Raw genomic sequence first — 17,500 nt, forward strand, 5'->3', positions numbered from 1 at the left:
TGTTAGCCTTCTAATCCAATTCAGTCTGAAGCATGCTGATAGCCCATGAGACTGACAGTCTTAGTGGCCTTAAAATGACCCTATACTGTACTGAAAAAAATCATGCTGCAGATATCGTCCATTTAGAGGATGGCTACTCCATAAACACTGACAAAAACAAGGTTGAGCTGAAAGAGACAGCCGCCCACCTCATCTGAAATTAGTTGTGAAATTGATTTCTCTCTCACGGTCTCTTTCTCTCCTGGCATTGATTGTGTGTTTGTTTGTTTGTTTGTGTGTTTGTTTGTTGAGGGATGCCATTATTATTATTGTCCTTAGGCACCGGGTGCTTCCTTTGGAGGCGAAGGAATTAACGTCCTCAAGGTCAATGAGTAGGTGGGGGCCAAGGCTTTACTTAAGCCATGTCTGCCATTTACAAGTGCCTATGATAACATGCAGATGGACCTCTCTCGGTTTTCCAAAAATATGTTATGTTGACTAAATTCAGAAAAAAAACCTTACCGGTAGCCTGTGACATTTCCCAGCTGTAGCAGTAACGGTGTATAGTTCCCTATTCAGCTAACAAAACCGTGTGCGAAGAAAAAAAAGAACGACACTACCTCCTTCTTACAAACAAAACAATTGTAAAACTTTATTCGCCATCAAGTTATCCACCTCATTTGACTAATAGAGAGATATATCTCCGCGTTATTCGAGAGCGAACGAGCTTTTTGATGGTCTGCACGCACACACCTTGTTGTCTGAGAGGCGGGAGCCTCTGCTCCTTTAAGGCCGTGAGGAATTAAACCGGCAGCGCGAGGCAGGGGAGAGTGTTATTCTGTAATGCTCAAAGGCAGAGAGGAGTAGCGCATGCAGGGACCAATGCCATTATACCGGCTGGGGGAAGAAGATGCGCGAGCTTGCTGCCTTATGGCCGGAGAGAGGTGGTGAAGATGGTCTGAGTTTGGGATCTAATCATTCTGTCTACCGCTTTAGCTTTTTAACCACACTTGGTTTCCATTGTTGTTGAATTTATCATGACTTCCTTTTGTTTTTCAGTTGGTTTTTAATTTTTTTCCAATTCCTTTTTTTTTCTCTCTCTCTCTCTCTCTCCTCCGGACATGCTTTCGTTTTATTCGTTTCTTACTTATTTTCAATGACACATTTGATTTGCGCATTCTTACTCCCTAAGTTTAGTTTTTTGCGTTCGTTTGTTTTCCACCCGTTTTACCACCTGCTTGCAGTACGGAGCCGCTGCCTTTTGCCATCGCCGCCGTCGCTCTGACTCAGCATCGCACCTGGACGACCGTGCGCGGAAGCCTCTTCAGCTGCTCTGTGAGGCGCACGCGAGGCAACAGCCAGGAAACACCGGAGCACACGGCGGCAGCAGCAGCAAGCGCGGCGCAGGAGTTCCATCGCAGCTTTAATAACCTAGACAATCACACAAGCACATCCGCCCTTCCAGCGCAAAGACGGGAACGGGTGAAAAGGAATCGGAGCACCAGCCCTCGGAGCGCGCCAGTGTCAGAGAGACGCGGAGATAGCCACACTGTAAACCCCCTTCTTTTTTTCCGCGGAAAGCTGGACTGCTTTTCTTATAACCTTGCAACTGGCACATTTAAGGGTGATCAAGAAGAACCACTGGACAAAGTGCGTGGACTGAGAAGAGGAAAAAGCCTAGCTGAGGGATTGAAAGGAGCGGGGCATGTGGATATTGGCTTTTATCTTTTCCCAGAGCATCTTGAATGGTTAGTCTCAATTTTTTTCTTAATTTTCTCTTCATTAGCGGGGGGAAAACTTAATTGACCTCCGAGTTTCCTCCACGTGCTATGCAAAGCTGGCATAAACGGGGTCGTGGTGAGATAGGAAAACTCACCCGTGATGCAAATTCATTGAAACATTACAGTGGTGCCACGGGTGGTCACCTATGCACAAGGAGGGTTGACGGGCGAGGCTGCCACTGCGCTGTGCTCCTTTAAGCTTACCTTGTCACATAATTTGGCCCCCTAACAGCAATCAACTGCATGCACGACTTGAGCAGCACAGCAGAGCCATTAAATGATATTCATATAAGTAGAAAAGGCTATACATGTTGTCAATATGTTTAGGATTATAGGGGGGGAGGGGGAGGGGGGTGGGGGGGGGCAAGCACATGATGCGCCTTTTTCGTCATGTTTTGTGCGTGTGAACTATTAATTGATACGACCTCGATCTTAGCTGGTGTTTTTAGAATATTTTTTTTGGTAAAGATTTTCTTTTCAAGTCGAATCCCAGCATTTTTACGTCCTGTTTAAACGGGATATTGATCTGTGCCATGACTGACGTATTTTATATAATTGCATATCCCCCCCCCCCCCCCCCCCCTCTGTCCCCACCAAACATTAATGTGGATAACTGTTTTGAAAATAAGTGGCTAAATTGAGGGGGAATACCATTTAAAGGAATAGTCCATGATCTACATTTTAGTATTTCTCCTGCCAAATTATTTGTCCACCAATGTATGTAAAAGATTCCTTACAATGGAAGTATTTTACAATCAAATAATATAAACGTACACTCATGCAAGGCATTTCACTATTACTATCACTTGGTACAATTATTTGTATTTGTAAGATATTTTTGTTCCATGGTTCCAGGGAGTCTTAATCTGTGTATTTTTAGTCTTTGCATGTTTTAGTGATGCAAGGGTGTAAATAAGAAAAAAAAAAAATGTTCTTTTTTGGGTGACCTGGTGAATTAGTCGAGGAGAGACTGTTGTGAAGGCGCGTCCCTCGAAAAGCCATCCAAATTAAAAACTAGGCGACAAATAATCTTACAGGAGATTATAGAGATTAATGCCGGGGAGTGGAATGTTTGAAGGAAGCTGGCAGGCCACGCAGCCTATAAGACAGACCTCAGGAGATTGAAGAAGCGTACAGCCTCCCTCCACTTGGTGTGCCTCTTGGATGGCTGCAAAACCATGGAAAACTCTATCTGTGTAAATGCACTGTAGCCATGCAATGCGTAGAAGTGTGCTATGCGGTTCTTTAGAATGTGCATCTGTGTATGCGTGTGAGAGGTTGTGTGTGTGTGTGTGTGTGTGTGTGTGTATGAATGTGTCTGTTTGTGCATACGACTGGCTGTGTGTATATGCGGGCAAGAGCATGTGATGTGTGAGTGTATGTGTGTGTGTTTATGTGTGTGTGTGTGTGTGTTTATGTGTGTGTGTGTGTGCGGATGTGGATACACACATCCGAGAGCATGCAGTGCAAAGCCACCCAAGTCCTTTATCCTCTCCTTTCCCCAGATACATCCATATATAGCTGTGTGTGTGTGTGTGTGTGTGTGTGTGTGTGTGTGTGTGTGTGTGTGTGTGTGTGTGATTTGAATGGGCGCAGGCTTCAAGACAAACAACCACGGGTGCAATACAGTCTGGTCTGGGGAGGGAGCGCGGGGCTACGGCCAGTGGATGAAAACAGGGCTAGGGTGTGTTCACAGAGACAGAGCTGGGGTGGGGGGGGGGAAGAAGAAGGTGCTGGGCGATCATGGTGGTGGGTGATGGTGGCGTGTGTTGGTGGGGGGGGGGGGTCGGTAAGGGGGGGGTGAGTGGGTGGGTGGGAGTGCTGAAGAAAATGGAAAGAGCCTCGTGTGTGTGTGTGTGTGTGTGTGTGTGTGCTCTGTCTGCCACCGAAAATGACAGACAGAGCGAAAAAATAAAAAGGAAACAGGCAGTAGGGTTTGACAAGCGACCGGTGATGGAAAGCCGTATTGAAAACCCTTTTCTGACAATTATTTGTTTTGATAAAAAAAAGACAAATAGATATATATCCAGAGTGTGTTCTGCACAGTGCATCTATGCGAGAACGCTTGAGAGGACGACAGTCATTTTGAAATGGGTGAGAACGTTTGCACGGACAATTCTCCCCTGCAAAAACAAATCGACAACAAAAAAAGGGAGAGAGAGAGAGAGAGAGAGAGAGAGAGAGAGAGATAAAAACACATCCACCCTCCAGTGTTGGTGAAGAGAGGGCAGTAATGGTGAACGCTTGGTTGTAGCCCGAGCATCAAGCTGTATGTGTCTCCTGCAGGCAACCCTCAATTCAAGCAGCTCAGCTAGCTCTGTTAGAAGCACCCCCCAACACCAACCCTCCAAGGCCCCCCCTCCCCAAAAAAAATAAAAAAAAATCTGATTTATTTTGTAATAACTTCATATTGAAATAGCACCTCCCTCTCCTCAGCGTCCTCAGAAACTCATAAAAGAACAATAAGACTTCACCATTAATCACCAAGCCTCTGTGCCTGTGGATTGAGTGACTGGCGAGGCTGTCCACTGGAACAGTGGGACTGTACCATCTCACAACACTCACACACACACACACACACACAGCCTGCCTGCGCAGGATTACACCCTGTGGAAAATGTTCAAAATGCTATCTTAGAGGGATGTTTAATCTATTTTGGACGCTCTTGTGAAATGCTCCTGGTGGACAAAAAATGTGAAAATGAATGAGGAAGGGAGAGAGAGAGAAAGAGAAAGAGAGAAAGAGATAAAGAAAGATGGAGAGGGGAGCAAGAGAGAAAGAGAGAGATTTGGGGCTTGGAATGGGATTATTTTTGCATGGTGTTGAGGGGGGGAGACGGCTTATTTATTTTAAATTACATGTTGGGTTTTCAGTTAGACTGGCTACAACGCATAACCTTGCAGTGCCTTTCTGTTTTATATTTCTCTCCCTTCCTCTCTCTCTCTCTCCCTTCCTCTCTCTCTCTCTTTTTCTCTCTCTCTCTCTCTCTCTTCCTCTCTCTCGCTCTCTCTTTTTCTGTCTCTCTCTCAGTTGTATCTCCCCCCCAAAAAAAAGAATCTGGCTTTTTGAGTTTGATTTACTACATGCTTCTTAGCCCGTCTCTATGGAAACGTCCATTATGCAAACAGTAGTGGTGTAGAGTGTTAACTAAGGCTATTGTGGAGCTGACCCCGGAAGTGCAGTCGCTCCTCTCTGCTGATACCTGCTCATTGTTTGTGTGCGATGCCTGAATGTCATCTTTTAACGGTGCATTTCTAGCGCAGGCTCATCTCAATATGCATGTGAGATTATTTCCATTTAAAAAAAAAAAATGTATTTATTATATTTATGAATGACAGGCAAACGGAACTATATCATCAAATTCCAGCTTGACATATTTCACACATGTAATGTCGACCTGTGAGCGTAATAATGACATTCCAAATCGTATTTCCTTGATATTTTTCTTGGCAAAATCCAAGGCCGTATAATTCTCACAATTTTCAAACAAGTAATTTCAGTGAGTGTCATATGAGAGCCCGCTGGGGTAGAGAGACTCAGGGTATTTTTTCTCCTAATGATGCCCCAAGGCCAAGGGCGTCACTGTGTCTTTAATAATGGGGGGGGGGGGGGGGGGCAGGAACCGATCCATTATGTGACTGAGTCAAATCTGTCCTCTCGCATTATCCTGTATGACCTCATATATTTTACCTACGTATATAGGCTGCCCTTTAGGCTTTTGGGAGAGTTGGGGGCGGGGGGGGGGGGGGGGGGGGTTTGCTTGTGGGCAAGTATTACTGTATGCATGTTACATATGTATATATATATATATAGATAGATATATATTTGTATTTGTATATTTTGTGAGTTTATATGCTAAAGGGTGATTGCAAAGGTACGTACAGAAGTGTATACATTTAAATGAAAATCATTTTCTACAATGTACGTACCTACCATGGCAACTGGGCAGAAGGTTTTATTTCAAGTCCACTTGTTGACACCAAAGCATTGCATATATAAATATCATAATAGGCATGAAAACAGGTCCCCTTCAGGACAGAACTATACCTTAGAGAAATTCCATTTGATTAAAATGTTATAATCACACTATTATTTCATGAAAACATAGAACAAATGCAGGCCTGCGTTTTCTTTGAAATACTTTTTGCAGCTCAGGATAATGCTCAATCAATCACAGATCCACCACTCCAGAAGTGAGAACTTTGGGAGGGTTCTGTGTTCTGTGCGTTAAGCTCTATTCATGAAAATGGAACAGGGTCCAGGCACACATGACACTTTGATACTCTGGTTTAAATTTCATGCTCAGATTTCAAGACAAATATCTGTAAATTGCAGATTACAACTGCACAACAAATGGATTATAATTATATTCTCTTTGAATTTTAAAGATTAGGGAAATGTAATATTGTGGTGCAGGCCTACCATTAAAAAAAACAGGTAAGGGGACAGAATGTGCTGACCATTATGCTGATGCTTGGCTGCTCCTGAAGCATTTAGTCTGCAGCTCTTTATAGTATATTGAGTTCATGTTAGTCTGACTACTGAGGACTGCTTGTTCCTCATGAAGTAAAAAAATACATTTTAATTGCTCACTAATTTAGCCAAGAACACAGGCTTCTCCGCACGTCAAGTTGACGACTCTAAATCAGACTGAGATTCAAGAGTGCCACCTATAGAATCGATAAAACATGGTTTACTGATAAAAGCTTTAGGACATTTGAAATTTGCGAGCACGAGTGTTTCTCCTATAAAATAATCCGTCATCTTCCTCTTCCTCTTTTGTATTGTTCTCCCTTCCCTTTTATCCGTGACGGGAAACTCGTGCATAGAAAGATGTCACTATCCCACAATCCCACTCAACACCACTTGCTCTGGGTCATTAATAAAACGTTGCCATAACAACAGAGACGTTTATGCGTATGCAACCGAATTCCTCGCACCGTCGGCTAAAAGTCCCCCCCCCCCCCCCCCCTCGGTCAGTAGGTTAGATGAGAACTGAATTTTTCTGACAAATGTATTCATATTTCTTAAAGCTAAATCCTGGACAATACTGGGTGGGAAAAACACCACTGTTTTAAATATTGGGTGGGATACACCCCCCCCACCCCCCTACGAGAAACCTCTCTGCCCAAGGCAAATCTGATTCAAACTGATCCTGACTGCTGTGGTTGCGTCGTCATTCACCAGCATAGATACGAGAGGCCCATCTGAGGCCGAGCCCCTAGACCGAGCGCCCGTCTGCAGACTCAGCTAAGAACGCTCCGTTCTGCCCACTACCCGTCTGGGGGCATTCAAATATATGCTGCCTCAAACTCATGAACACGCTGTTATTATAATTACATAAATGGATACCTTGGCAAAGTTAGATTTTTCAGGAAAAAAAGAGATGATAGAGAAAAAAAGAGAGAGAAAGTGAGATACTGAGAAAGAGAGAGAGAGGGAGGGAGGGAGGGAGGGAGGGGAGAGGGGAGGGGGGGAGAGGGGAGGGGGGAGAGGGGGTTGAAATAGCAATGTGACCCAGGGAAGGCCAACACAAAGCCATTAGTCTAAATAAAGGTTTTGATTTGAGCAAATTTGGCTGTGAGGAACCTGTGTTCCGTGGGAGTTGCTCTACTGGGGGCAATTAAGCCAGCGCACTGATTAAGCTTCCATCTGCTGTAGATGCGAGGTGTTCCTGATAGACTTACAGCCTATTATCTGGCTAAAGCTACAGAGGCAGCTCTGGGCTGGGACAGGGCAAGAGGCTCTTAGTCACGGGGCAAACCGGAGTGGAGGCTTCAGAAGTTGCCCCTAAAATCTGCCCAAACCCCCCCCCCCCCCCCCCCCCCCCCCGCAATCCCTAATTTCAATTTGCACACCCTCCAAAGAATTAAGAATAAATAAAACAAATGTATTTAAGTCAGGTCTACAAACAAATAAATTAAGATGAGAGAAATCAGGGGCAAATACATGGAACATGACACAAGTGATTTTTTTTTTTTTTTTTTTTTTCTGTTGTCCCTTTTAACAGATGTAATACATTTAGCTCAGCGCCTTCCTACTCGAAGCACTATAAAATATTTTTGGGACCGTTGCCACCCCTCAAAACCAATATTTTAGAACAGCATGCTAGCGCCTGAACCTCTGCGCTCTAAGATGAGTCATTTCAGAGGAGTGCTGTTTAGCATTAGACTCGAGCAGGGATGGCAGATAGGTCTTAATTGGCTCCCGAAAAAGCATCAGTTGTCCCCATGTCACATTGAATTATCACAAAGGTGTCAGACAAGTCAAACTACAGAAAATGCCCTTTATGTCCAACATTCTTTTTTTTTTTTAGATGATTCTTGTTTTTCTTTTTCTCTCTCTCTCTCTCTGTTTCATTTAACATCTGGTTTTTTTGTTTTGTTTGTCTGGCTTTGAAACATCAAGGCAGTCACTTGGTGCTCCCTGGAGATATATAGATACATCTCACTCTTTAGTGTATGTCCTGTGTGATTTCATGGAAGTCTTACCTTTTTCTGTGAATTTCCCTGCTAATTACATGCTTAAGAACGTGTTTGTATTTTTCCCCTTTGCACCAATCAGAGAATGTTGCCCGAAGGAAGGGTTTTTGATAACAGATTCTTTGATAGTTCCAGAATGCCAAAGACAAATGGGTGGATGCTTACAAATTAAAGGAGGATTATGGTAGAAATTCTGGAATAATTCACATTATATGTATATATATATATTTAAATATAAATTATATATATATATAGTATAGATTTATTAGTATATATTATTTCTCCAAATGTGATAGATTTTAGAGTTTACACACAATGCTTTGTCAAATAAAAAAGAAGCCATTTTAAGTGCAGTGGGGAAATGGGTGTTTGGGAAATGGATTCCATAGCTGCAAGCTATCTTTTCACGTTCCACATTCCAAGTGGCAGACAGTTTATCCATCGTATCTTATAGCACGGTGTTAGCACACAATGTTATGTACTAAATACTAAAAACTTGATCCACAATCTATACAATGGACAGGGAAATGGACACCTTATTCAGCACTACGCATCATTGCAGCCAAACTCCCAGCCAACCCAATGCTATTGGTATGTAGAAACTGCCTCTTTAAATCCTGGCTTAAAATCACCCCTCAGGTAATCTCTTTTTCCTCCATTTTAAATTCATAGTTTTTTGTATTTTTTTTTTTTTGCACTGTTCCAAATGTGGCCTTGCAGAGAGGGGGGAGAACAACAAAGATTGGCCTGTTTTCTGCAGGCGAGATGAGCAATGCCAATATCATGGCGTGTTAAGGTTCCCCCCCCCCCCCCCCCCCACACTCATGGATGCTCCACGGCTCTGCACATCATGGTCATTACCATCCCCACCACCACCACCGCCGGCACGGCATCGCCACGTTGTCTTCGTTAGACGCTCAACGTTCGAACACACAGTCATACATACGAAACAATCCTTCAAACTGAAATAAATCCAATAGGGATTTAGCCACTGAAGAAAAAGAAGAAGAAGAAGAAGAAAAAAAAAAACAGGCAGCCAAAGCATTTAAATGGGTTTTGAATATAATGTTCAGAATCAAATGCTGTATTTCTATTCACTTAGAATATTTTCTCCTGTGGTAGTCTACTGGCCCTAATAGTGCCATTCTTATTAATCTAGAGGGGTCGAGCCTTGCTGCACTGCATACACAATCAGGCGGGTTAAACTGGCCTGGCAAATGTTTATGAAGTGTAATTGCACAGCGGCCCTCCTCTGAGGCTGCGCTGGAGGAAGCTCCTCTACAGCTGGACTTCTCTAAGGCAGGGCTGGACTCTGAGGCAGCGCTTGAGAAAGCTCCTCTACAGCTGGACTTCTCTAAGGCAGGGCTGGACTCTGAGGCAGCGCTTGAGAAAGCTCCTCTACAGCTGGACTTCTCTAAGGCAGGGCTGGACTCTGAGGCAGCGCTTGAGAAAGCTCCTTTACTGCTGGTCTTCTCTGAGGCAGGGCTGGACTCTGAGGCAGCGCTTGAGAAAGCTCCTTTACTGCTGGTCTTCTCTGAGGCAGCGCTTGAGAAAGCTCCTCTACAGCTGGACTTCTCTAAGGCAGGGCTGGACTCTGAGGCAGCGCTTGAGAAAGCTCCTCTACAGCTGGACTTCTCTAAGGCAGGGCTGGACTCTGAGGCAGCGCTTGAGAAAGCTCCTCTACAGCTGGACTTCTCTAAGGCAGGGCTGGACTCTGAGGCAGCGCTTGAGAAAGCTCCTTTACTGCTGGTCTTCTCTGAGGCAGGGCTGGACTCTGAGGCAGCGCTTGAGAAAGCTCCTTTACTGCTGGTCTTCTCTGAGGCTGCGCTTGAGGAAGCTCCTCTACAACTGGACTTCTCTGAGGCAGCGCTTGAGAAAGCTCCTTTACTGCTGGTCTTCTCTGAGGCTGCGCTTGAGGAAGCTCCTCTTCAGCAGGGCTTTAGCTCTGGTGGAAGCTCCTCTACAGCTGGGCTTCAGCTCTGGAGAAGCTCCTCTACAGCAGGGCTTTCCAGGACTCTGTGCTAATATGTAATAACTGTTACCCCCGATGCCTTGCATTTACATACCCTTAGTTCTCACACAGACGCAGACTGACTCACACAGAAACACACACATATAGACACGCACACACACACACACACACAGGAACACACACACACACACACACAGACGTTGACTGGCTGCATAATGAAGGCTTCTGCACGAAGACTTTAAAAAAGCGAGCGTCCAGGAGTCTAATTAGTACGAAGGCACGGGAGACTGAGGTGCTAACTTCGAGCGAGTGTAAAATTTAATTACAAATCAGAGGATGTCCTCAGACCGATTCTGCTGAATAAGGACAGTATAATTGCACGAGCCCTATGTTAATGTCTTTCACATTGAAATGTTAACTGTATCATTTAGCCCCGCATTGGGAAAAAAAAGGGAGGGAAGAAGGGGGGTGGGAGAAAAAAAAAAAGAAAGAGAGAAAAGAGAAAAGCCCTCAGCCTAGATGTAGATGTTTGATGAGGCATGGAAGGTGGTGGCGCAGTTGGCATTTTTAATGTCAACATCTCCCAGTTGTGCGTTTGGTGCCAATCTGAATGCCCTCCTCTTATCTGTGGTGAACTATCCCAGTGCCTAGCGGCACCTTTCTCCATATCTGTGTGCGTGTGTGTGTGTGTGTGTGTGTGTTTGTGTGTGTGTGTGTGTGTGTTTGTTTTCTGTTGTCATGCTACATGCTGGGCCTCACTGATAACTAAGGTGGATCATAAGTAGGTTACAGTAAGGCAGGACCTGGTTGGGATAGACAGGCTGGCAGAGAGACAAATGAGTGTGGCTCTTCTCCTCGACGTTGTGATTTATTTTTAAACATGGCAGCCACGCTGAAGATGTAAGAGCAAGTTTGAGGCTGTTATTTTTAGGTGGTCATTTTTTAAGGTGCTGTCATTTGTGTGTGTGTGTGTGTATGTGTTTGTGTGTGTGTGTGTGTGTGTGCATGTGTGTGTGCATGTGTGTGGGTGTGAGTATGTATGTGAGTGTGTGCGTGCATGCCTGTGTGTATGATGAGCTGTGGACATGAGGTTGACCCTTTTATAATTAGGGGAAACACACAGGGACCTGGTGAGAGGTCCCCAGAAACCGCATCAGGAAACTCTTGCCTGTTTTTTTCATTTCTTTAGACCAGCGCTGTTGTTCCCCCCCCCCCCCCCCCCCCCCCCCTCACACTCTCGGTTTTAGGGTGCGTGTGTGTGTGTGTGTGTGTGTGTGTGTGTGTGTGTGTGTGTGTGTGTGTGTGTGTAGGTGCGGGAGAGACAGAGCACCCAAAGCACCACTGCAGGAGGAAACTCAAAATGGAGGCCAGGCTGAGGCAGACTGGGGCAACTCGCTGCTAGTGTTTTCTTTTCTTTTCTTGATTTTTTTTTTTTTTTTTACATTTCCTTTTAATTTTCTTTTCTTTTGAATATAAAATTGACCCTGAGGAGGGCAGGTGTTTTTCGAGGTATTTCACTAAGAGGAATACGTTATCCTGTGCCCTTTGTCATATTTTAAGGTGCACATTTTCTTCCATCGTCGTCAGGGAAGGAAAATGATGAGAGCGGAGTGAGAGAGGGCTGATATAAAAACATGTCCCGGGAGGTTGTGAACCCCTCTATTTTCTAGCCACAGACCTCATCTCCTCTGGCTCCTCCAGGGATTGCTGTGTTCTCCACATTGCGGCGTTTTTTGTCAGTGCGATGCAGAGAGTAGGCTGTTGGATAGATCTATGCAGAGCCTTGGCAAACATAGACTGCCGTGGGCCAGATCTGGGCCAGATCTAAGCCAGGTGTGTTTGAGAGTCGGCTGCTGGTCATGCATCGTATCGTTAGGTGGTCTCCTCACGTCTGCAGGCCAGCCAGCTTTTGGCTGTTTATCAGAAAAACAACCAAACAAAAACAAAACCTTCTAGCAAAACCTTCAGTTGATGCTGCATTTTTTGTGGTATTATGATACGCAAGGTTTATTATATGGATTGGATTACACATATAATCTGCAGACTGCATACCGCTGTTAGTTAGCTGGTTACATATCTCGACTGTGATATTTTTAAATATTTGATAAAAATATAATGTTTTTTTTTTTTAAAGAGTATGCTGACTAATTATCTTTTCAATTTAATCATTTGGGAAAAGAAATGGACATTGAGGAATACTGTTGGGACTTTTTTGATTTATACATTAACAATTTGCCCGGCCCCTAGTTACACACATGCCTTTTTGATGTTTCCCCCCCCTTTAAACGTCCCATTAGGGTGTGGGTTGCCCAAGGTTTATTAGGTGCTGTGCTTTCTTCACTATCAGCCCTTCCCCAGAAGTGATTATGCTAATTGCTGTTTGATCAGATGATTAAATTTTAATTCGATTAATCCCGTGCACTAAATGCTTTGAATACATTTGCGTCAGCCTGGCGACATGGCATGATGATGGAACCCCTGTCCCCTTGCTCAAGGAAGAGAGATGGCTGGACGCAGGAAGGGAGCGGTTTTTCCCTCAGTGATGGTAGATGTGCAGTGAGATTGGTGACGGTAGATGGGCAGTGAGATTGGTGACGGTAGATGGGCAGTGAGATTGGTGACGGTAGATGGGCAGTGAGATTGTTGACATTCGATGTTCAGTGAGATTGGTGATGGTAGATGTGCAGTGAGATTGGTGATGGTAGATGGGCAGTGAGATTGGTGACGGTAGAGATGCAGTGAGATTGGTGACGGTAGATGGGCAGTGAGATTGGTGACGGTAGATGGGCAGTGAGATTGGTGACGGTAGATGTGCAGTGAGATTGTTGATGGTAGATGGGCAGTGAGATTGGTGATGGTAGATGGGCAGTGAGATTGGTGACGGTAGATGGGCAGTGAGATTGGTGACGGTAGATGGGCAGTGAGATTGGTGACGGTAGATGGGCAGTGAGATTGGTGACGGTAGATGTGCAGTGAGATTGTTGATGGTAGATGGGCAGTGAGATTGGTGATGGTAGATGGGCAGTGAGATTGGTGATGGTAGATGGGCAGTGAGATTGGTGGTTTTTCCCTCAGTGATGGGATTGGCGGTTTGAAGGGGTAGAGTGTTGGTCCCTTGTTTCTTTAAAAAGCAAAAAAAAAAATGGAGATGTATATTTAATTCATTTTTAAAATTCCGCACTTCGGTTTTCAGAACATTCACACACACTTACCTGTTAGCTTCACAGAGCTTCCATTTTAAAATGCACTTACAATAGGTCCGTAGGCCATGGAAAAGGTTTCTCCTTTACCCAAGGCTCTAAGTAGAACCACATTGACTCTTTAAGGTTCTTATAGAGTGGCAGGGTGGAACCGTTCAGGAAAGGTCGGGTTGGGGCGACAGTGGTTCAGGAGGTAGAGAAGTCGTTTGGTAATCAGAAGGTTGCTAGTTCGATTGAGCGTCCTTGAGCAAGACACTGAACCCCTAATTGCTCCTGATGTGCAGTGTGCCATCAGTGTAAATGTAAAGTGTGTAAACATCCCTGTAAGACGCTTTGGATAAAAGCGTCTGCTAAATGTAAAGGAATGGATATATTCCACAACGAGAGTTTACATAACAGCTGCTCATTTTAACGCACGCTTCAGTCTTTAAAAGTTTGATCAGGATGGGTGCGTCACGGGGGAGCACAGCACACCCATGACCTTGGTGTTGTGAGCACCTTGCTACACCAGTTGCGTTGCCAGGGTAAGGGCTCAGATACACATACGCGTCTTTTTTCAGGCAGAAACGCTTCAGTAACGCCTTGGCAAAGTGCGGCGGCCAAAACAGAAGTGTTGCGCTTCCCTGCCTTGCGCTGGAAAGTTGAGAATAGTTCAACTTTTAAGCGCACCTAAAAAACGCTTCAAAGACGCAATGCGTGGTGGAGAAGGGGCGCACGCTTTAAACGCGCCGTACCATAGGAATCAATGCATTTGCTCGCGTCCCGTTTTTACAAAAACGCGTATGTGTATCTGAGCCCTAACTCTGTGTAATGGTCTTTCCCCCGCGGCCCACTCCGAGGCAGTTAGCAGTTAGCAGTTAGCGAGGTTCTCGAGCGACGGCTGCGCGTTTAAGCGAAGCTGACGGGGGTCCAGATTGAGATCTCTCTCTCCGACGAAGGATGGATCGACTCATCAGGCGGGCCGAGAGAGAGGACGGCAGCATCCAGCTGCTGTGTCATAAGTGCTGACACACTTTAGCAGCTGTTCGCCAGAGACGCAGTGATTTAACTAAACGCCTGGATAAAAGCAACGGGAGAGGGAGTGAGAGAGAGAGAGAGAGAGAGAGAGAGCGAGAGGTAGAGGGAGAGAGAGAGAGAGAGGGAGCGAGAGGGAGAGAGAGAGAGAGAGGGAGCGAGAGGTAGAGGGAGAGAAAGAGAGAGAGAGAGAGAGGGAGAGGGGGCGAGAGGGAGAGAGAGAGAGAGAGAGAGAGGGAGCGAGAGGTAGAGGGAGAGAGAGAGAGAGAGAGGGAGCGAGAGGTAGAGGGAGAGAGAGAGAGAGAGAGGGAGCGAGAGGTAGAGGGAGAGAGAGAGAGAGAGAGGGAGCGAGAGGTAGAGGGAGAGAGAGAGAGAGAGGGAGCGAGAGGTAGAGGGAGAGAAAGAGAGAGAGAGAGAGAGGGAGAGGGGGCGAGAGGGAGAGAGAGAGAGAGAGAGAGAGGGAGCGAGAGGTAGAGGGAGAGAGAGAGAGAGAGGGAGCGAGAGGTAGAGGGAGAGAAAGAGAGAGAGAGAGAGAGGGAGAGGGGGCGAGAGGGAGAGAGAGAGAGAGAGAGAGAGGGAGCGAGAGGTAGAGGGAGAGAGAGAGAGAGAGAGGGAGCGAGAGGTAGAGGGAGAGAGAGAGAGAGAGGGAGCGAGAGGTAGAGGGAGAGAAAGAGAGAGAGAGGGAGCGAGAGGTAGAGGGAGAGAGAGAGAGAGAGAGGGAGCGAGAGGTAGAGGGAGAGAAAGAGAGAGAGAGGGAGCGAGAGGTAGAGGGAGAGAAAGAGAGAGAGAGAGAGAGGGAGAGGGGGCGAGAGGGAGAGAGAGAGAGAGAGAGAGAGGGAGCGAGAGGTAGAGGGAGAGAGAGAGAGAGAGAGGGAGCGAGAGGTAGAGGGAGAGAGAGAGAGAGAGGGAGCGAGAGGTAGAGGGAGAGAAAGAGAGAGAGAGGGAGCGAGAGGTAGAGGGAGAGAGAGAGAGAGAGAGGGAGCGAGAGGTAGAGGGAGAGAGAGAGAGAGAGAGGGAGCGAGAGGTAGAGGGAGAGAGAGAGAGAGAGGGAGCGAGAGGTAGAGGGAGAGAAAGAGAGAGAGAGAGAGAGGGAGAGGGGGCGAGAGGGAGAGAGAGAGAGAGAGAGAGAGGGAGCGAGAGGTAGAGGGAGAGAGAGAGAGAGAGAGGGAGCGAGAGGTAGAGGGAGAGAGAGAGAGAGAGGGAGCGAGAGGTAGAGGGAGAGAAAGAGAGAGAGAGGGAGCGAGAGGTAGAGGGAGAGAGAGAGAGAGAGAGGGAGCGAGAGGTAGAGGGAGAGAGAGAGAGAGAGAGGGAGCGAGAGGTAGAGGGAGAGAGAGAGAGAGAGGGAGCGAGAGGTAGAGGGAGAGAAAGAGAGAGAGGGGGCGAGAGGGAGAGAGAGAGGGAGAGAGAGGGGAACACGCTCGTTAGCGGGCTAGCGGGAGCTGAGCATGCAGCTTTGCGGTCGAGGAGTCCGTGAGACATTAGCTGCCACAAACAAATGCAGTTATTTAAATTAGGCCTCTCCTGTACTGGAATAGCTTGAGATTAGTTTCCTTTCATTTCAGAAGTAAACAAACACAATATTCTCCTCTGAAAATACTGTAACTAGCACTTTTCTATATGATGAAATAAAAATATTTCAATTATCAGTGGTAACGTATTATCTAAAATAGTTTGGTTGTTTTTTTTTCTCGGTGCTAGATTGAAAGAGAGCTTTTTTAGAGGTACACACATTAGCATGCCTGGCGAGAAGCCTTGAAGATCACTGGCGGGCCGTCTCATTCTGATCCATCACATGCTTTGGTCAGGTCAGATAAATCATTTAGCACGCCAAGGCCCTTTGATTTCCCCAGCTCAACCTTCTCTCTCCTCCTTGGAAAATCTCTCCATAGTTAGCGCATGTTTAGAGAAACACCATAGAAAAAACACCACAAGCTAATATCAGCAGATGGATTATTTTTGATAAAACGAGTATATGAAAAATCAAACCATCTGACTTCAAAGACAGATGTGAACAACATCTCGCTAATGAGCATTTGGGGATGAATGTGTGTGTGTGTGTGTGTGTGTGTGGGTCTGTGTGTGTTTCTCTGCACTGCAGAGACGTAGCAGTAAGACAGTACCGCGCGTATGTAGCGTGTATGCCTAGCCTTCTCCTCTCACCCTACACTATATCTGCATCATGAATAGCCCTTTAACTCGTTTTCATACTATAGAGAACCTAACTACCACCCTGCTGTTTACTGTTTGTGTGTGTGTGTGTGTGTGTGTGTGTGTGTGTGTGTGTGTTTCTGTGTGTTTCTGTGTCATTGTGAGGCACTGGCTAATATAAAAGATCCAGTGATGAACAGGTGTGCTTTGTATCCTTACAACACATTAAAAAGCACACACACACACACACTCACACATTTCCTGTCCAATGTGTGTATGTGTGTGTGTATTAGTGTGTGTAAGTGTGTGTGTGTGTGAGTGTGTGTGTATGCATGAGCTTCCCGCTGCAGGCGCAAACAGAGAGGAGTGTGTACAAGGGGTGATGGAAACACACACCTGCCGTCTCGCCACAACAAAGAGCACACTGAGGCCTCCACAGGCCCCTCTTTCATGGGTCCTCTGGGCCGACGTGTGTGTGTGGCTCTTGTGAATCTCCTTCCTGCTCTCCTCCATTTTGTTTTGGAGTGTGTGAGTGTGATTGTGTGTGTGTGTGTGTGTGCGGGGGCTCAGGTTGGGGTAGGCGCCGGGCGATGGCGACGTTGGTGAACTCATTAACATCGCCGGCAGCGGCAACTCTTTGTTGGGATGCTCAATATATCAGTGTAGGAGATGCAAAACAGGGTAATGTCCTGTGTGTGTGTGTGTGTGTGTGTGTGTGTGTGTGTGTGTGTGTAATGTCCTGGCACAACAGGGGCGATTGACTCCACGGCGTCTTTTGACCAGAGAGACAGAGAGGGGCTCTGTGCGACTGAATGGACGAGCTGTGGCTCCAAAGCACTGAGGAACTCTTTGATTTATCAGGAGTGCATCTTTCTAGCTAGTCCTCTCTTCTCTCCTCTTCTCTCCTCTTCTTCTCCCCTCTTC

The 17,500-nt window shown here is 46.1% G+C and overlaps 1 protein-coding gene across 3 annotated transcripts in view; it reads left to right on the top strand.

The window, feature by feature from the left end:
• Positions 1-1,684: 1,684 nt before the first annotated feature.
• dscamb (Down syndrome cell adhesion molecule b) overlaps positions 1,685-17,500 on the top strand; it is a gene marked incomplete at both ends in the record, with an annotated part of 158,730 nt that continues 142,914 nt past the window's right edge. For all 3 annotated transcript variants that reach the window (XM_080844787.1, XM_080844788.1, XM_080844789.1), the window contains one exon: positions 1,685-1,727. In XM_080844787.1, coding sequence (XP_080700913.1) covers positions 1,685-1,727 — 43 coding nt within the window. The remainder of the gene's footprint in view (positions 1,728-17,500) is intronic.

The sequence above is a fragment of the Sprattus sprattus genome (genome assembly GCF_963457725.1).
Source record: "Sprattus sprattus genome assembly, chromosome: 9".
Lineage (NCBI taxonomy): Eukaryota > Metazoa > Chordata > Actinopteri > Clupeiformes > Clupeidae > Sprattus > Sprattus sprattus.